Here is a 21,237-nt window from a genome sequence, read left to right as displayed (position 1 = left end):
AAGGGCCACGAGGATGATCAGGGGACTGGAGCACCTCCCGTATGAAGACAGGCTGAGGAAGTTGGGGCTGTTCAGCCTGGAGAAGAGAAGGCTGCGTGGAGACCTCATAGCAGCCTTCCAGTATCTGAAGGGGGCCTATAGGGATGCTGGGGAGGGACTCTTCATTAGGGACTGTAGTGGTAGGACAAGGGGTAATGGGTTCAAATTTAAACAGGGGAGATTTAGGTTAGATATAAGGAAGAAATCATTCACTGTGGGGGTGGTGAGGCACTGGAATGGGTTGTCCAAAGAAGTTGTGAATGCTCCATCCCTGGCGGTGTTCAAAGCCAGGTTGGACAGGGCCCTGGGCAATATGGTCTAGTGTGAGGTTTCCCTGCCCGTGGCAGGGTGGCTGGAACTAGGTGACCTTATCTGGGTGATCATAACCCTAAGCATTGTATGATTCTAAGAGGGAATCTCCTGATTTATGTTGGCGTGCATAAAGGATTTTTGGTCCAGTAGGACTAAACCAGACTGTGTTTCTGAGAAAATTTGCCATGTAATGAAGGCACCCACCTCATTCATGACTTTTTATAAAGAACAAAGTTACCAGGAAGATGTCTGGTGCCCAGATCTGTGCCCAGTGAAGATAATGAGATCATTCCTCCAAACTTCAGCAGTAGCAGTGGTGGGGGTTGTAATACTTAACAATTAAAAGATAAAAGACTACAGACTAGAAGTTAGGCTCAGTTTTACCATAAACATACCTTCAGCAAGCCAGTAATTAGTGTAGCTGTGCCTTGGCATCTCCATCTTCACAGGAAAACAGATAAATTTACTAAATTCACTAATTTACTAAATAAGAAAATGCATCATCATCAATAAAATATGAACTTTTCCAATCAAGTGTCATTAAAGCAGCCAGTATATTTAATCTTCATTTCATTTGAATCAATCCAGTTAATCCATGTGCTAATTCACTTGTTTCTAATTCATAAATATTTATTTTAATCTGCTTACAAATTGTAAAGAAAAAGAAGTACAGCATTATTTTTAAGTATGCTTGTTTCCTTTATTGAAAATGGAATTTGATTATTTCACTCCATGTAGTGAATGTGGCAGTTTTCCATCAGTTTTGAGACAAGTGAAGTATTTGAAGTTTTCTAGCCTCTTGTTCAAAATACACTCTGAAAAATGCATATTATATTACTCACAATCAATAAATATACAATCATCTTAGAAAATAACACATAGAAAACATTACACACAGATGATTGTATACGTGCTAAAACAATACTAACAATTCTCCTTAAATCCCAACATTTTTAGATGCCAAAATGCTTTACCATACACAGATACAATAAAATCACTTTGGTGTGTAGGCAGATCATGCTTAAATTGGATTTCCACAGCACAAACAAATGTTACAGATATATTAGTTGACGACAATATTGATTTTAGCTCTGGCATTGCTCTGCAGAAGCCTAAACACTCTTCACTGTAACAGAGTATGACAAATCAAGTTGTCAAACTACACAGCTAAGAAGCAGCCATCAGTGTGGCAGAAGTTTCTGGCATAACTCAGTGTTATGACCAAATGTTGCTTAATATAACCTTACATATTGTAAAGAGAAAGGCCAGAACTTTCCTTATCCAGAATAAGCCGGTACAACGCTATCACCTCCTGTCTTCCCAAAAGCATGTTTTAGTACCTGCTCAAGTACAGCAAACATGGTGCCAAAACCTAACCATCAGCCAAGTCCTTTCCATTTGATCTTATTTTCAGGAGGTTCTTGTTTCTTGATACTAAACTTGCTTTAGTTCCAGCAACTAGGATTTCTGAAATACTCCAGAAACTTCTTTCTGGGCGAGTCTAGTTCAAACTGCAGTTGTAATCTGCGTCAGTCCTAGGTCGTTGGACTCTTCTCTCTCTTGAGGACAGTAAGATGACATTTCCACGACTAGTCATACAGGTTTGTTTGTCCCATCTGCTTCCCTCATATAAGCTGGGTCTTGCACAGTGTTTCTGACCCTGCTGGTGGTCTGCCTGTCCATCTTCATCTTAAAGGGGAAGCAGAAGTCCTTAAAACATCTCTTGAAGTTTTCATCCAGAAAAGCATAAAGGATTGGATTGAGGCTGCTGTTGGTGTAACCCAAAGCAATACAGAAGTAATAGCTGGATACAGCAGCAGTACTGTGGGACACATCCCCTAAGGCTTCAACCAGCACGAAAATGTGAATAGGAGTCCAACAGATAATAAAAACTGCCACAACCACAAGAACCAACCTGGTAATGCGGCGCAGGTTTCGATCTTTTTCTCGAGACCCTGAGAGAAGCCGTACACTTTTAAGGCGCAGGATCATCAGAGTATAGCAAACAATTATAATGAGAACTGGAATAACAAAAGCAAAGACAAAGACACATATTTTCATGAAGATGTCCCACCACATGTAATCTCTGTCTGGAAACTGCAAGGAGCATTCAGTGCTAGCAGTATCTGGGAATGAAAGAAGCAAAAAGAAAATTGCTTCATTATTATTCTAAATAATCTAATCACCATAGCATAAGCTAGGCAAAGTGATTATCATGTAATGTGATATTAATAAAGAGAGTTATCATTAAATCAATCCAAGAAAAACTTTCAATTACCATCGAAACTGGTTGTATGCAGCTGTCTCTAGAAATTATTGAGATAGGGGCTTTTTAAAATGTATAACATTGTATAAAATCTGTTTCCCACAGGAAGACCTAAAACTGCAGAAGACAAAACCAAAAATTTGTAAAGATGCTTCCATGTGAATCTCATCGACATTTAAAGCCAGAATGAGTACCATGTTCAACAGAGTAGAAATCTCATCATTATTATCAAACTGCATACGTTCTTATCTGTGGGTGGAGACAGATTTTTGGTATCATGAATGGTGGGAGCCAAATGAGGTTTTGACTGTAGGAAGGTTTTGCCAATATATGATAATTCTGTAATAATCTTTTCCCATGTGCCTTTTTCAGTGCAAATGTGATACATGGAAGTACTTGCCTTCAGAAACACTTATTTCCTGACAACAGCTTCTTTTTGGTTAAATAAAATATGTGTGTGCATGGAGACAAATGGAAGCTGCTCTTTTTTGCAGATCATGTCATTGAAACTTCAGCCTGCGCAGAGACTGCAGTATCTGAGCCCCTGACAGCAGCACACTCCCTTCTGATTGCCCATGCCAGGATTCAGAGTCATAGGTTGTCACTCAGTTTTAAGTCCCAGAAATATTCCATCTGACAGGAGACTGCTAAGAAATGAAACATTTAAGGTTTCATTTGCTGACCTCATTGAATCCTCTCAGCATATCAAACATACAGAAAATCAAAAACCAAGATAAATGGCAAGGCAAGAGAAGAGGTAAATTTATAACTACTATTGGCAGTTAAACTACTGAAGGCAAGTCAAGGTAACACAGGGATTTTTCACTCTGAATTATAGCTTATGTTTTATCCTCTTGAGCACTGCATTGTTCTTTAGATTCTTTTCATTTTCCCTACTGACTTTGTCATTCCTCTACAAATGCTTATGTATTGGCTTTTATTGAATCTAAGGATGGAATGATTCAGTACACTCTTACACATCACTTCTTTTATATATCTGTCTCCAGTAGAACTAGTCAGAAAAATTCCATCAAAACATATTTCCCCGCTATTGAAATGCTTCACAAATCAAGATGATATTGCAGATAATTTGTTTTGAAAAACAGCTAGGGGGGAAGTTGTTATTATGGCATCATACGAACATTTCTGCAGTTAGATATCAGAAAGCTGTTACTGGGTGATATGCTAAAACACTCAAATAAAAAAGTTGAAATCAAAGCTAAACATTTTGTGGTTTAATTTCAAAAAACATAACAACTAAGGGATGATTCTGAAAGCTGAAAAGTGAAAAGGCATATATTTCAAGCCTGATGGGAGATGCTAAGCTGACAGTACAAGTATGGCTTAATGGGGTCTTTACAGTCGGTCAACTTTTCTAAATCCTTCATGATCTAGGTTTTCATAACTGTAGTTGCTTTCACTTAATTCTTCTTCATCTTCAAAGAAGTTTTCACATTGACTATTGCTGTTATTTGTAGTAGGTCATGGCCTAGCAGCAGCAATAAATCACGATGCAGCTATAATATCTAGGCTAGTAAAGCTGCACCCCAATGTGCCTTCTGGATAAAACTGAGGTGTGATCAGAGATGGCTGCTCTGGACCACATCCAGTTACTCACTGAAACCCCCTCCCAGAAGAAACTGTCTCTTCTGTCACATCTACTGACATAATTTCATATATTTATCAAAATAATTAAGTCATGCTTGCTACCTTTTAATATAATTTGTAGTTGGCAATGGCATTTTTGAATTCCAAATTATCTAATACAAATGTAATGATTGTCTTATATCTCATTACAGTTTACCTTCTGTGGAATACCTTATTCTAAATTCACTAATATTTCTGTGTTTCACTAGATATATGTAATGCTATGAATTGTACAGAACCCACTTATGTTTTTTTCAGTTTTCAAATAGCAAATAATCAACAAAGATCCCTGTCTTAATGCACAATATCATAATAATTTTCAGGAACATTGGAAGATATTAAAATGCAATTTATATTGTATCCCCGTTGCCTGAAAAGATGCAGAACTAAGTACAGTGTCACAAACTGAGTACTTGAAATTTCATGCTGAAATTTCCATTCTGAAAGCCAAGTATTACAAATGTATTGAAATCTTTCATAAAAAATACTTCAGCCTAGATGGTATGTTACTGGAAATATTTCTTTTTAAGTGTTTGATGAGCTACCATTTAAGATTAATATTAATCTTGACATAGGGTATATATTTATGTGAGTTGCATTACTAATTGTGTCACCTTTAGGCATTCATATTCTTCTGTATTCAAATAGAGCGTTTGTACTACTATAGGGAATACTAACAGCACCTCTAGTTTATTTATTTTCTTTAAAGTGAACAATTCTTCAGCAAGAAAAGCTCTGTTAACTCCAGAGAGGGAATATTTACACAGATATAAATTTTATCCTGCAGGGAAAATGTATCCAGAAGCACATCACTAGGAGGAATCCTGTATTGTGAGTACACAATGGACTAACTGAGCATGGGGTGAGAGCTTTAAATATGATCACTTTCCATTTGATGCATAGTGGTTGATTAAATCTGAATACAGCAAAGGCTCTGTATCATGTAAAAAGCAACTATTTTGACCAACATAACATTAAGTTTCAGTCCTAAGCTCCAGCTGTCAGGCATAGGCAGGATCCTTGCTTTTCCCCTTCAGCATTTATCAGTGCAAGTCATGAACACACTAGACAAGATAATAGGTGCTAGATGCTCTAGGGAGACCTTAGATCAGACAAGCAGAGCTGAACAGTAGGGACTGACAAGCATTTGTTAATAATTTCCAACTCTCTCTGGCCCAGCTGAGCTGTGGCATTACTAGTCTCTGTTTCAAGAGGGGAAACAAAAGGCTGCCTGACACATGGTGTGGCAGAGGCATTCAATCATTGCTGGCCTGAGAGCAGCCCCTTGATCTAAATGCGATGTATACAGTGAATGACAGGAATGTCCTGCTAGTCAAGCATGCTCCAACAAAACACTGGGCCTAAACAATGTCCCATGGCCAATATCTAATATGTAGTGAGACAATCATTCTTCCCAAATGAAGATGCCTGGAAGTTAATGTTTCTCAAGTGAGAGATTGTTTTATACAGCCTGTCAAAACTTCACTGGGGAGAAGAGTTACAGCATTGCAGACCAGAACACTTGATCCCCCAAACGGCTGAAAGAAGAGCTTGCAGAGGACTCTCCTGTCACCTACCCACCAGCAGGCCAACAGCAAGAACAAAATCTATACCTCTTCAGCCAAATCAATAAGCCCTTGTGCAGCTGTTACAGAAATGTTTACTTTGCACTGGTCCATGCCAAACAGTTTAATGTGCAGAATTTATTGCCTCTGATGGACAAAACAGTGTCCTTATGTAAAGTGAAACCTTTCAATAGAAAAGATTAACTCAGAAAATTATTAATAATTTTTCAAATTATTATTTACATCTCAATCAAGACTACCAGCAAATAAATATACATGTCTTGTATTTTACCAAGCACATTAATAGGATGGTCCCAACCCAAGGACATCATTAGAGTCCTCAAGACTTCTGAGGATACAGGTGCTCCTGCACTGCAGTCATGCCTGTAGGTATGAAGTATATATGTGTGTGAGAATGTTTCTCCCCTTTCTTTCTCAAGGAGGCTTTCAAAATAAGATTAACCCCATAGCAAGGCAGTTTTGGTAATGAGTCACTAGTTACAGGGACTAAATGCACAGTCCTTTATGGATTATAAATTTCAAGCAAAGCCTACAGGTAGTCTGCATACAGAGCTCATTGGCTTCACGTTCTTGCAGTTGCTCCCCTGCCATGGTCTGTATTCCCAGTTCCTCTGCTGATCCTTATTGATCCTTATTCTCAGCTTTTCCAAGTTTCTATCCCCCTCCCTTTATAAACAAGAATTTGAGACACTTAGAGTGTTTTTTTCGCTCCAGCTACTGGCTTTTCCTTTCTTCACCGTGCCATCAAGTTCTGTGAAATAGCTTGTTGATAATAAGCTCACAAGTCTTAATACTAATGATAGTTTTAATATTAATACTACTAACAAGCAATCTAGTTTCTGCTCTTAGAACTTCATCAGAACTACTCTCACAACACCTACAAAAAACACCTTAAACTGACATTTTCATTTTTTATCCTAAATTGATCTTTGATCTGTCCACTGTGAGCAAATTCTGGATTTCCCCCTGCTGTCTTCTAGTAGGTTTTTATGGTCTAACTCTAGCATAGACTAGACAAAATTCAAAGTGCGTTTTGTTTTAGTTGGCCAAGGCATCTGAGCTTAAATAATTTATGTTATACTGTAATGTTCCACAATATATATCAAAATGTCAGAAATTTAGCCATACTTTTTGAAGAAGAAATTAATCAAGTTTAATCAATAGTCAGAGCTACATTTTATGCTATTTGAGAAACAAAAAGACTAGATTTTTAATGCTCACACTCACCTTCCCTGACTTTGGTACCTCCAAGAACTATTGCAGATATACCAACAGATGAGGACAATAGCCAGATGCAGATGTTGATTATCTTTGCCTTGAGAGGTGTACGGAAGTCCAGAGCCTTCACAGGGTGACACACAGCAATGTATCGATCAACACTCATCATGGTCAGTGTGAATATGCTGGTAAACATGTTATAATAGTCAATTGAAATCACTATTTTACACAGCACATCACCAAAGGGCCAAGAGTTCATCAGGTACTCAGTGCTTTGGAAAGGCATAGTCGTGGTAACTAGTGCATCTGCCATAGCCAGATTGAAAATATAGATGTTGGTTGCTGTCTTCATCTTTGTGTACCTGAAGAACAAAATGAGTAAGGCTTTATTACTTCAAAATATGATTATGCCCATTCAGATATGTCACAGTTTGTCACGCATTGACACAGGGGCTTTTTTCTGTCATTTCTGACAGAAGTGCACATGCATACAAGACCCTTGGAATAATAATAAACACTTTTGACTCAGCCTCTCAGTACCTGTGTTAGCAGTTAGAATTCTTCAGCACAGGCAAAAGCAGGTATATGAACACATTTAGTCAGCTGAATGCTGGTTTCAATTCTATCTTCTTAAATCCTTCTACAGGAAAGTATCATTGCTACATTTGTAAGTGTTCAAAGTATTTTGAGGGTTTTTTTCTTATAATTAACTGTCAGTGATTGTGAGATTTACGGGTTTGTTTTGTGGAAAGAACAGTTATCCCATTTTCTGGTAAGAAATCATGTTAGCTGTTATGTCTGCCAGGCCAGAGTGCCTGTGGTATGATAGTCTCTTCCTTGAATTCCTTACAACAATGCCAGCATATACAAGTTTTCTTCATTTCCCTTCTTTGATCCTTCATTTGCAATTTCTGTTCCTTTCTTATCATTAGCATTTCACAGCTCTCTTTTTTTTTTTTTTGTGACTGTTAATGTAAAAGATGAGTGTTGTTTAACTAGGATGTCACAGTGGGGAAAAAATTATTATAGCAATATTTTTTCTGATCCTTTCATTTCATCAAAACGAAGCACTTGTTTTGTCCAGCTGATAAAAGCCTCAACCTACACAAATGGATAGGATCTGCTTTTCTGAGATGGCAACCTGTTTTGTTCTGTCTGGATGGTAGTTTGGGGGGACAGCCTTTGCCCCAGGCATGGAAGACTGCTCCAGCTCTACTACAGACACAAAGGATGAAGGAGAACCTGTTAACATAAGGACACACTTAATTCTCCTTTCTACAATGCTTCACCCCAACTAGCTACTTTTGCTAATTGCTGTTAATTTTATTATCACATTTAATGGCACATTTTCTTTCTGGAAACCATTTCAGCCCCATATTTTGTAGGTTTGTGCCCACACTAAAATGTGCACATGTAACACACACAGAGACATGTCCAGCTGGATTTCACTATATGTCATTAATTTACAGTGGAAATATAAGATTTGATTGGTTCAGCTGATGAACATGTAAAGCAACGTATCTATTTGTCTTTTTAATGTTGATGTGTAAAATAAAAAATAAAAATAAAAATAATTTGAGCATTGCTGACAAAGTGTGTCCAACATGTAAAGTAGCTCTTAATTAAAATATGGGGAGAAATGTCATTCTATGACCAACACAAAATGTTAAAAATAGCATCAGTTTTTCTAAACCACTCTAATTACAACTTACAGATAAAATGATACCAAATGCTGGTTTGAAGCATAGAAAAGATAACTGCAAGAGAAAAGAAACTAAACTTTTCTCACCTAGATATCATGCCCAGGCTCACATCTTCGTTCAAGTGAAGCATTAGAAATTTCTGAGCAAAGACAGCCAAAGGGAAGCATCAACAAAAGCTGTACATTGATTGTGTGACCCCCAATGGTCCAGACTCCCTCTGCCCCACTTTAAGCTTCTCCAAGATCAGAGAGCACAAGGAGGCATTTGCCCATCAGAGCTGGGCTTCTGCACCCTCCCAGATCAACCTTCTCAACAGAGGAGGCAGTCCATCCTGTAGTTCATATCATAGCCCATAAGGCACCTTTCCAACACAAACATGAGAGCACATTGCTAGAAGAAACAAATATAAGACTGAACAAAAACTCACTGAACATTCAGATTGCAAATCTGTTCTAAAATGGGCTTGTTTCCATTAAATGTCTGAAAAGGAGTAGTAGGAACGTGATTTTACTTCTATGGACACCACTGATGATATTTGGAATTGTCCATATTGCAAAAAAAAAAAGTGAAAAGTAGGAATAGATGCATAATAATTGCCACAAAAGTGAAAGGAATGTAGAGAATTCTTCCCGCAAGTAACTAAAAGAGCTCAGCACATTTATTTTATCAAAAAGAACACCAAGAGGTGACTTGATTATAGTGTCTGAAGACCTCCACAGGAAGAAAATAGCAGGTACTGAAGAGCTCTTTCAGACTACAAAGAAAAGCATAACAAGGACAGATATGTTAAAGTCAAAGCCAGAAAACTCAATTCAGAAACAGTGACAGATTTTTCTAATAGCTAAGGTGATTATTATTGGGGAAAAATTACACAAGAAAGGAGTAATTTTTCCACCTTTTGATGTCTCCAAGTCAATGTCTGCTACTTTGCAAGGGGTGTGCTTCAGCCAAATACAAGTTGCTACACTCAGTACAGGAATATCTGAATAAAATGCAATAGCCTGTGGTAAGCAGAGGTGAAGTAACTAACAGTTCTTCTGAATCATTGCTTCTCTAGATCTTTTAAAACTTGCCCAAGGGTTTGGATAGGGAAAGTTTGCTTTCATGTATCAAGGAATTATTTTGACCTTTTTTTTCCTTAAAGAAAAACAGAAAAGTAATGATAAACAACTAAGAGGATTTTATTAGCCCTGAAAAGAACAAATATCTGAGAGTCCTTATATCTGGAATTTCCTGGTCCTTTCAACCTTAATTCAATTCTTTTGTTTCCGTGACTCTGTGGCCACGTATACCTTATTTTCTCAGTACCTCTTTCTCTCGTACCCCCAACCTTCCAGTGGCAGAATAGGAAAGACCCTCTGTAAAACAGTACTAGGATTTTTACGTAACTTTGAAATTCAAATTCTTGAACCTGCAACATAAAGCATGCTGTCTGTACATGCACTAAGCATGTTGTGCATGTAAAGTAAGCAGTTCTGAAATTTTTTTACTATGCAACGTATGTACATATAAGAAAATTAATTTTCCTCACTACTATTGATCCAACAGGAAGGATGTCTTGTCATTCACAGTTAGTAAGAAACATGGAGTCATCCCAGCACCAGAATTTAGACAACTTCCAATGTAATCAAATCAAAGCTGTATACGGGAGTGAAAATACAACTGGGAAAAGAAAACCCTACAGTGTGCCACAGCTCCCATAAGGCCCTGTGAATGATTTGGCTCATTTCACGGGCACATTTGCACATAACAATCCCAACTTTGGTGCACCTAGTGCGCATCTAGTGCTACCCCACAGCTCTCCAGCCTGTCAGTCCCAGGACTAGCTGGCTTTGCTGAAATCCACCCCAGTTCACAGATCACAATGTCTCCTTGCACTTCACACTCTGAGCTAGAGTAAGGCGCCTGACCCCTTCTCTGCCAGACTTTGAACAAGGGAGACCAATAGGTACTGCTCACCAATAGGTACTGCTCCAATAAATACTTTGGTACCTTTACGTAGTTATTTCTCCCAAGCTTTGTAGAAGGATCATATGTACCTAACTCAGGGATGAAGGGTGCACTTATTAACCTCAGCAATGCTAAGTCCAAGCACATTTTAATGATGCAACCTTAAAGCTCTCTCACACAGTAACATAAATATCTTGATTACTTTCACCTGAAAGCATTGGCTTCGATGTAAATGAGATACTGGCTTCAGAAGTTGTTAGGCAATATAGATTAAACCATACATTCATTTAGAAGTTCATAAAATTTAGAAATGCCTTTGAGAATCTGACTCAATCATCCAAACTCCTTCCAATGTTTTTAATTAAACACCTAAAAGTTATTAAATGCCTACATGGGTCTGAAGATATGTGCTTAATCAAAAGTCCAGTTAAAGTAAGGTAGTGACTGCTCATGCTGTTAGACACTTTGAAGTAGACCCTGGCAGAGTCCTGACTTGAACATGAGATGAGGGATTTAACTGCTTTTCTATAACTCTCCCTATTGCACCAAAATATAGGAGGCGAGATTTTATGTGGTTTGAATTTCATTTAAGTAAAAAACACTGCTGCTTGCTTTAATTAGTCTACTAGAAGAGATAGGGGAAACCAAAACATAACTACAGCATATATGGCACAGTGGTAATTAACGACAAACATTTTTTTTAGTGTCTTTGAGATATTACTTTCAAGACAACTAAAATAGTTATAAAACATTGTTGTATAAACTGCTCATGGAAAATCCCATATCTAGAAAATGATTTTTTAAATACTAGAATTTCATAATAAGGTGACAACTTTTCAGTACCACATAAGAATGAAAGTTACCTCTTAAATCAGGTGCTATAATCTAATTTCAAGACGCAGAAAAGCCTCTGATGACTTAAGGTGTTGGTGGATCTCAAGACTGCTTGTCAAACTATAAGCAGGCTTCAAGCCTCTGTAGACTTTAAATAACTGGAAAATGCATGGAAACGCTGCAGAAAAACAGGTAAGATGAAAAATAAAGCTTTCGTTTGGGTTTATTTTTTTGATGGATATACAATGAGAATTTTTAAGGAGCAAGTTTTAAATGCTGAATACTTATGTGTCAAAAGTAAAACTTTCAAAATTATCACTATTTAGGCTAAGTCCACTTCCCAAGAATGGAATGCTCTTTGAGACTGGCTTCAACTGTCCCTTAGAAAATTTTCCCCTTTTCTCAGTTGACTCATCATTAGTGTACTTTTCCTTCTGGAGTAGAATTTAATTTGCACAATTTTTTAAGACTGTATATAAGAAGAAATCATATCTCCAGCCTAAGCTCATTAATGAAATTGTGGTAAGAGAAGAAGGAAGCATGCTATTGAGGAGCTCATATGCTTTTAGAAGAAAAAAACACAAAACAAAAAGACAAAAACCAAAATGCATTATGAAATCTACTAGTAGAGCCCCTTAAAGTTATTATCTCAGGTACAGGAGAGGAGTATGATTCTAAAGTACACCATAGCTAATAAAGTTAATAAAAGCTGAGAAGGAATTGCTTTGGGCAACTTTTTCTTCTTCTAACTTTAAAAGGCTAATATTTTCCCTCTAGTATGAAATGAAAGATGGAGAAGGGAGCAAGGCTAACAAATATGCTGCAACATTCTGCGGTGGCAGAGTGAAAGTACAAAAGCAAGAAATACAATGAGGTATAACAAACATATTTTTGGCAGATACCTGAGTCAGTGAATGAAAATGAAAGCTAAAGCACATCTAACAGCAAATTGCAAAAACAACTATCATCAGGATGCAGGCTCTGTTCCACTAGGTTCCTCTAAATGAAGTGTATGGAGATCAAGCAGCTGAAAACCTTAGTCCAGGAAGCTCTAAATCTCAAGGCTATATTCAGGGCACACTCAGTATCATACTGCATCAGAACAGCGGCGGGGGGAATAAAAGAACAACCCAGGAAGATCTATTCCAAACATACCATATCAAAAAGATGATTCAGCCATCTTTTGGATCTTCATAATTCAAAAGGTTTATGCTAATATGAAACTAAGATTGAGGTCATTTAAAGAAAGTAGAAGTATGCTGCAGTTTGTATGTTCATACTGAGCTATATGTTATTACTACATTTTGAAAGACAGACATAATTTAGCAGTATACAGGACCTTGGAAAACTTTAGATGAAGACTTACATTGTTACTGCACACTTTCAAAGGAGCCTGCAAAAAAGTTGTATGTTTCCCACAAAATAGTTTCCTGAAGTGGAATTCTCTTTGCTAATAAGCACTTCTAGATGCCTATTTTTAAGCAGCTTAAAGAAGAAAAGCATGATCTTGTCTTCTATTCTCTCCGGGAACATAATCTCCTTGAATGTCAGAAGGTATCATTAAAATCCTTACAATTTACCACTACTATTACTCCTCTGAACTAGCCATAAACAGAGTTTGAACAGGATATTGCAGATTAAGGTTAGATGTGGAAGCTTTCCTTCTTGAGCTAATAGCTTCTGAATTAGAGTTCAAGTCTACATATACCCCGGTCAAAATTAATAAAAATTCACAAACAAAAACACAACAAACTTTTTTTCCTCCTTTTATGATAAGGGGAATATTTTTATATGAGCTTAAGAGCTTCTTTTTGAAGAATATGCTTAATGTTATAAACAGAAGTACTGCAATATTTTTGCTTCTATGATTTTGGTAGGAGAGCTCAGAGGAACATCAAGGTGCTGTGATTTATTGTGGCTTAAACTGAAACAGTGAGAATGCAGAATTTTACAACATCAGTTCTTTATCCAAAACCAGTATGTCCAATATTATTAGAGAGCCTAGACAATTAGCTTAGACTCTGTACCTATTTTTTTGACCTCTATTGGTAGGTAACATGAACCTAAACCTTGTCAAGCAGCTGATTCTGTCTCTTGAGAAACTTTTATGTTGCTGCAAATATTTTCCAGTGACTGGTCAGCCATGCTGCGGGGAGTTCCCAAGGTGTTATACAGCCTATCCTAATCCTTCTTACTTGTGACACATACATTGCCCTGGCAAGCGCTGAGTCTCTGCTAACATCCAGTTTTCCCATTGTTCTTATTTCTTGGAAGGTTTGGGTTTGTTTGGGGTTTTTGTTCATGAAGGACATGACATGGTAGATGCTCCATTCCTGGATTCATTTAAGGCCAGGCTGGATGTGGTTCTGAACAACCTGATCTAGTTGAAGACGTCCCTGCTCATTGCAGGGGGTTTTGACTAGGTGACTTTTGAAGGTCTCCTCCAACCCAAGCTATTCTGTGATTCTATGAGCAACTTTAGCAAAGAGCCTCATATGTGTTTGTGGGAGAGGGAAATGAGTAGGACAGACATTGCCTGGCAAAGAGAACAAATCCCATTGTTGCCTTTGGTGATAGAGGCTCTAGAGGATTTTTTCAGGGTCTTTCTTATTTTTTTGAGAGGCTCTGATCTCTCTAGCTAGTTGTATGCAGAAGCTGGTTGGAAGCGGTCAAATGTTATTGAACATTTGCTCTCCCTAGATTTTTTCTGCAGGAAGGAAATAAGGACAGAATTCAGAAATTTCTCACACAGAGGTCTTGGGATGTGGGTGCCGCTCTTAAAACAAGGTGCTTGGCCTCCATTTTGCCACTGGATAACTCCCACTGCTGGGAGTGTTTTATAGGACACCTACTCACTCAGATATTAGAGACTCACTCACTCGGATAGTAGAGACCTGAATCTCTGGTCAGCACTCCTGTAATAAAGTTGAATGGGAGACAAGGGACCTCACTCTATCACAGGTATAGGATTATTTGGTAGGCAACAAATGAATATATCAGAAGTGAGGCAGCTCAGGGAAAAGCCATCAGTTCCTCTTAGGAGGCAGCTGGAAGGCTTTCTCTGGACTTCATGTATTCATTTGTTTTCCTAACCTGCCTCAGAGAGAAGCCCAGAGCACAGACCAGCTGAGCACACACATTCCCAAGGGAGATAATTCAAGTGAAATGCAGGAAACTTTAAGACACAGTCAACTGAGCAGCACAGCTGGTAGCTTCCATGGTGAAAATATTCTTCTATTGTGCACTTTAACAATAAACAAAGCAGTCTTCCCTGAGGAGAAGAGCACAGAGTCCACACTTTGCAAGAATTATCATATGATTTTTATGGATGGAAGAACCAAAACAGATATGAAGTAAATTTCCCAGAAGCAGTGTTTATCAAAGTTCTCCTGGATGCTTTGCCTTTAGAAAGCAAAATATAACTGAAATCAAAACTCTCCTTGGGAACCCATCTGTTTCAGAGAATTCAACTTAAGGGACAAACTAATCACAGTTTGAACAGACAGTGAGAGTAAGTATCCAGGAAAATTATCCTCCCTTGCTCTTAGTGCATCCCAGGCAATCCAAATCACCAAGTTAAGTATTTCCTGCCCCAACACCCTTTTAGCAAATTCAAAATCCTCTCTCAGGAAAAATGAAATTAAGGCTCCCCACTCCTCCCAGGAGCATGAGCTTCCCCACCACTCTTCTGAGAGAGGACAAGCGATTTCAAGCCTTCTGCCTTGCCAGCAGCCAAACTGGAAAATTCTTGTAAGTTTTCACTTTCAGCCAGTTCAAATGGGTTCCTGTAATTTGTCTTTCTTCCAGGCAGGGATTCTAGTTATGTCTTTCTCTGAAATAAATGGCTACCTGGATGCTAGCCCAGCAGAAGTGTCTGTACGGATACCAAATTACTTCTCAGAAGCCACTTTACTCACTATAAGCTATAGCCTCTCTCTAATACTGCCTCTAGTAAATACTTCTTCCAAGCCTTTCCTCTGCTCTCTCTGCTTTTTCAGTATCAGCTGTTCTTAGCACAGAAATATATTTGGGAACTCATGTTGGGTTTCTTGTCAGCTTATAAATCCCAAGTCCCCCTTACTTATCGCCTAACAGAATATTAAAAATGTTAGAAACATTCCCATTGTATTCAAATGTGCTGTGCTTGTCAAACTACCAATACTGTTTCATAAACTTGCCCTTGTCCATGTTTCCTGTTACACTGGTCTTTGTGCAATCTGTAAAAGCTGTTGGTAATGATCAGTCTTTAAACTTGTGATGCAAATCATTTCAAGTTGGGCCAAACCCTGGAGAATCTACCAGAATGACCTCCATTTAGTAAGGTAAAGCCTGATGCTCTGAGGTTCTGTGATGAATTGCTATTAATCCATTTGATACCTCTCTACTGATAATAAAAAAGTGTCAATTGTTTGATCTGGTGAAAAAAGGCAAAAAGACATAAACTTCACAAAGTGTAGTACAGCTTGGCCTTTACTTTTAGAAGCCCAACCTTTGATTTCATAAAAGAATGAAATCATAACAACTGCAAGTAATAAGGGACAGGTAATCCAGTTAGGTCGACTCTTCTGAATCTTCCTTTTTCATTGCAGAACAATATTCTTTCCAAGTACAATTTAATAAAATTAGAACAATGATTTAAAGCAAATTAACAAGTAATCTTTTGATGCAATCAAAACCTGTTATTGATTTAAACCAAATTATTGAATCAATTTCTTTTTTGTATATAACTTTTTATATATTCATTCTTGCTTGGAATAAATTATGGAGAATATTTAAAAACAATCTGGAAAGGAGACAATTTTTTATGACATTTTTAATAGACTCTTTGTGCTGCATAAGATGCCACTTGGTTCAATGCATATAAGAACAAAAATGTATTATTAGTTATATTTTTTCTTCAACATTAAGCAGAGGAATAGAAGCTTTCTCTTTTCCCTTAGGAATCAATCTACATATCTGTGACACAACCTCTTGTTAAAACCATTTTTGAATGTAGAAAATTATTCAGTTCACTGGGAACTTGAAAGATAACTTTAAAAGGAATACAGGATTGGCTATTTACAATCATGATGACAGCAGCTGCTCTCCGTAAATGTCTTCAGGAACAATAAGGGTATCGTACTTCTATGGAATAAATGAATCTGGAGTCAGTAAGAGACAGCATCTCCCACATTTTTTACCAGAGTATGTTTATGGTTTTGATTAGGGCAAATCCATAGTTAAAGCTGTAACTGTAGTCAGCAGAGTCTTCTTCCCCTCCAGCTGTTACAAGTATGTTTTTCTTTAAAACCAGCACTAAATTTTAGAGAAATAAAGTCAAAAAAGGAGGAGAAAGAGAGGAAAAATACTTTTTTGCTTCTGAGGACAAGTAATTTTATTTTGCAACTTCAGCCAGCTATTTCACCTGCAAAAATACCTTCTAAGATCTCAGAGGTAAGGTAATCTCAAAAGGTTTGGGGTTGAAGTAAGTTCTGATCATGCCAAGACACACATAGCTGTATAACATTACTCAGGTGAGTCAAATAACTTCACCTGGTTTTTACAAACCCATTTCATGCCTCCTCTTCTTCTCTATAAGAGGACTGTGTTTCCCACACAGTGTCTGCGTTTCCCACCAGTGCAAGAGGCAATGTGATGCCTTCTTTCTCTCTTACTCCCCCCCAGGAAAAGCAGCACCACAGGAGAGCATTCCATCCCATGTGCCATGGCTCAGTGTGAGACCGGCACTGTCAGCCCACCTGTCTGGCTGCTGGCCTGACAGCAGAGCCACTGGGACTCGTGCACGTGCCTCACAGCTGATGTGAACACGGGGAGGGCTCCTGCAGACACCTACACCACAAGAGCTGACTGCAAAGAGTGCAGGTTGCACGGTGCACTCCACACAGAGGTCTTTCTGCGCATTAAAAACAACCAGTCTCAAGGGGCCTGAGGGGTCTCGGGCTCTTACAATAGCCCTGGTCTTGCTCTATTAGGATTTTTAATGATTGGGCTTTGGCTTTTAAATCTAACAGTGTGTTTAGAGAAATCGAGCACCAGTATCTTCAATTTACATGTGATGAATCCAAGTCACAGAGTCATGAAGGGACCTTGTCATGACGGGAAAAAGTGTTGAAGCCTGGTATTAAAACCAAGAGAAGAATTCAGGTCTCCTGAGACATGGTTTATCAGGCCATGTTGGCATGTTGTTTGGTCATGTAATCAAGAGGAAACTGAAGCAAAAGGCTTATGTAGTAACTAGAGGAGAATGAGCCATAGCTAGCTAGACCCTCATAAAAATAATCTTAGAAAGGTAACAGGAAAGACTTTTTTCTTTCCTGTAAATAAATATGCACCACTATAACCCATACACGTTAACTTTTAGGGCTCTGGCTAAGTCTGAATTTATTTCCACTGCTAGAGCAGTTAGTCAATTATCATTGTCAGTGACTGATGGCTTAGAAAATCTCTGCCTTTGCAGCTGTGTGTGTCAAGTATGGAGCCCCTCTTCTTGCAAGAGAAATACAAAAAGAAACAAAATCTCTACTCTGAATGAAGGGCTAAAGGGCATGCAGGGGTATAAAAATTACAGCATCACAAAGCTGGAGCAAACCAGTTTCTCCAAATGATGACATGGGAATCTATATTTATTGCACTGACTGTTAAAGGGGATTTTATTTCCATTATTCAAGAGTATTCACCTGGTTATAACTTATCTTTCATAAAGTACCTCATGAACAACTCCACTGCTTCTAGTTAACTTCCACCTATATCAAGTCTGACACTTATGTCACCATCCTGCAATTGCTTGGCCATTACCATGCATGCTTTAGTAACAAGATACCTTCCAATAGCTCAATTTTTCTTTCTTTGTACAGGCTGATTTTACTTGAGCCACAAATACTCCACAATTTTTTTTTACAGAACTTTTTTGCAGGATTCAAATAGACTGTGAAACAAGAGTCCAAAAAGTTGCATTATTTCAGTCCCCTTTGTTGCTCATCATCACCAGGCTGATGAACACTGTTCAAACATCTTTATAAATTGCAAATGAAAAGTACAAAAGGAGAAAGAAATCATAGTGCAAGATAAAATATACACCAGTACACAAATGTAAGTGCCTGTGCGTTTCACCAAGTGGTTTAATACGAAAACCTAACACAGACATACAGATTTTTCTAGTTTCCTGAAAAACAATAGCAAAGGTATTTCAGCATCTGCTTTCTTCACTCTGACAATGACAACTGGTGTTAAACACCACTTGGCAGAGAAAAAATATCCCTTGCTTTACATTATGCATTTCCACCTGTCTTTATGGTTTCCTTTTTTCCCCACCTTTTTAAGCAAGGTGACAAGGCAGCAATGTATCGACACAACTAGACATATAAGCCATCCCTCGGGGTCTCCTCACGGGGGGGGGGGGGGGGGGGGGGGGTGAAATACTGCCTTGCAGAAGTTTCCTTCCTCCACTGGAGCTTTTCCTCGGATAAAACAGCCTCTCATCCCTAGAGGGCACCCGCTGAACGCAGTGCCGGGGCACGAACCTTCTTTTCGCAGGCTGCAGGACTGATCGCTTTTAACCAGCTTCCTCCTCCTCTTTAACTGCATGTCCAGCCAAACCCACCGTAACTGAAAAGGTTGGGGTCATTCCGCTTGTTTTTTCCCGGCTACTCATGTATGCACACCCAGAGTGTTTCCATAAAGTACTCCCTCCCTCACCCTGCCAAATTTAGGGGAAGTCATTTGCACCTCTTCCAACAGGTACTCCAAAGCCCCTTACCTTATGATGACAAACATGACCAGAGAGTTTCCCACCAAGCCGACAACGAAGACCACCGAGTAGACAGCAGTAATGATGATAGGGATCGCAGGAGAGATGCTGGTGTGGTTGTGCTGGGCATCCCCGAAGACCCCAGTAGCATTGCTGTCATAGTCTGCCCAGCCCAGGAGCCAGCTGCTGCTGGTGCTGGGGGGACGACAGGACCCCGGGGAGCAGGTGGAGTCCAGCTCTTCCCGGAAAATCTGCACCGGAGCACCCATAGGGGCAGGAGAGAGACCGGCAGGAGAGTGCTGACAGCAGGTGGTGAGTACCCTGGAGGGAGGGAAGAGGGAACGAAATAGAAGTCCTGTCACAGACACCAGACATTAAGACCTCTCAAACTTGTATGTATTAAGGGGAGCTCTGCTGGGATGGGAACTGTAATTCTGTAATTTGCCAAACAGAGATTTGAGCAAGCCACATTCATATTAAATAGTTACAAGTTTTACATCTCACTGTCCAATGGGCAACTGCTGCTCCCCCAGGGGCACAAGGAAAGTTTTCCTCCACTTCAGAGATTACACAGAGAAACAAATCAGATGGCAAACAGCTCAGATCCACTCCCACACTTTAACCCTGTCTTTCCCATCCTCCATATTTTAAGTCAAACTGTATCCTAATGGCAGGGGCTCCTTACTGCCTAAGCTCTGCTACAAAGGGAAGGAGAGAGAAACCCACCACCTCTCTTCACATCTGCTTTGACAGCCTGCCCTGAGCTATTTTTTCCCAATCCCATACCTGCTTTCAAAGAAGAGACCCAATAATGACACAAAATACCTCTTTCAGTCCAGGAAAAGGAGCGGAGTCCTCAAACAGATGTTATTCACAGGAAAAGAAAAAATAAAGCAGCTCCACTTGGCTCCTGGAAGTATCACTGATCTTCTAGAACTTTGTAACCTGAGGCACCTGCACCTTTGGAGAGGTGTGCTGGCAGCAGAGCAGATTCCCGGGCATGAGCTGCAACGTGGTAGTAGCAGTTGCTGCTGTTCCAGCTCCCACCACTTCTCCTTTTCTCTCTCAGGCTCCCTCTGCCTCCCTCTCCCTCTGCCAGGGCTCCAGCAGCACTCTGCACTGATGCACACGTTCTCCTCTGCCTCTGTCCCTGCAGCTCAGAAGCTCACATGACTTCTGTCTAAACACTGAGAGGCAGATAAATTAAAATAAAGACAAGAAATAAGTTCTGCAATGAATTAATGCTTATTTTTAATACACTTTTCCAAGTTGCCTTTCCCAGTTTCCCGTGTACTTCCAGGCCTGAAGCAATGATCCTCTCAGCCTTACTGAATCCCACAGGTTTTTACACACTAGTACATGATGAATAAAACAGGAATTTTCAGTTTAGATGCCTTGCCTGGTCCATCAGTTCTTTCATGTCTCATTTCCATAACTGTGCATCCAAATCACTTCCTGCTGGGTGGCAGTGCCTCTGTTCATTTGCACCTGCAAGTTGGAGGAAATTCAGAAGCTGGCTGTGGTAAAACAGATAGACACACGCTGGTAACTGTTCTTAGCTTGTTCGAGCTCTCCCACACCATGTGAGAAGTCCAGAATTCCCTGTAGCACTGTTGAAACTCCACTCTCCTTAGGCTCCAGCTGCAGACAGGGATGGAGAGATAGTGTGTGCAGAAACTGCATCCCTCAGCTTACCTCTAATATACTCCATCAAGCAGGGGTTGTTAAGACATTAATCTGTATTTAGGATATCTCTTAATTTGCACACAGACCTTGAAATCCCCACCAGGAATCCCTCTAAATGGCAATTTCAAAGAGGCGTTTCTACTTCTAAAACTTTTTTTCTTTCTTCAAAACAGGAAATTATGTCAGATGTAGAGTCAAAAGTGATGTAGGAGGTTTAAAAGGTACAGGATCCCCTCTCATAGAGGCAGA

General features: G+C 39.2%; 1 protein-coding gene across 1 annotated transcript; it reads right to left on the bottom strand.

Annotated features, from left to right (window-relative positions):
- Positions 1-991: 991 nt before the first annotated feature.
- OPRK1 (opioid receptor kappa 1) lies at positions 992-20,499 on the bottom strand. The gene is made up of 4 exons (XM_062633402.1): positions 20,128-20,499; positions 19,312-19,623; positions 7,078-7,430; positions 992-2,477 (listed from the first exon to the last, which is right to left on the bottom strand). The coding sequence occupies exons 2-4, from the start codon at positions 19,569-19,571 to the stop codon at positions 1,945-1,947; spliced, it is 1,146 nt and encodes a 381-aa protein (XP_062489386.1). The 5' UTR covers positions 19,572-19,623; positions 20,128-20,499; the 3' UTR covers positions 992-1,944.
- Positions 20,500-21,237: the final 738 nt, after the last annotated feature.

Source organism: Pezoporus occidentalis, unplaced genomic scaffold (genome assembly GCF_034315485.1).
Source record: "Pezoporus occidentalis ecotype Australia unplaced genomic scaffold, CSIRO_AGI_Poc_V1 ctg4, whole genome shotgun sequence".
In the NCBI taxonomy this organism is placed as follows: Eukaryota; Metazoa; Chordata; class Aves; order Psittaciformes; family Psittacidae; genus Pezoporus; species Pezoporus occidentalis.
This window is presented reverse-complemented; position numbering and strand designations above follow the sequence as displayed.

Bases quoted from the DNA above. Each gene is read 5' to 3' on its own strand.
- OPRK1 (XM_062633402.1), bottom strand. From the start codon at position 19,571: ATGGGTGCTCCGGTGCAGATTTTCCGGGAAGAGCTGGACTCCACCTGC. The intron at 7,431-19,311 runs GTAAGGGGCTTT...TTTGTTCTTCAG, and splicing joins GTCATGTTTGTCATCATAAG to GTACACAAAGATGAAGACAG. The intron at 2,478-7,077 runs GTGAGTGTGAGC...TTTCATTCCCAG, and splicing joins AGGTACCAAAGTCAGGGAAG to ATACTGCTAGCACTGAATGC.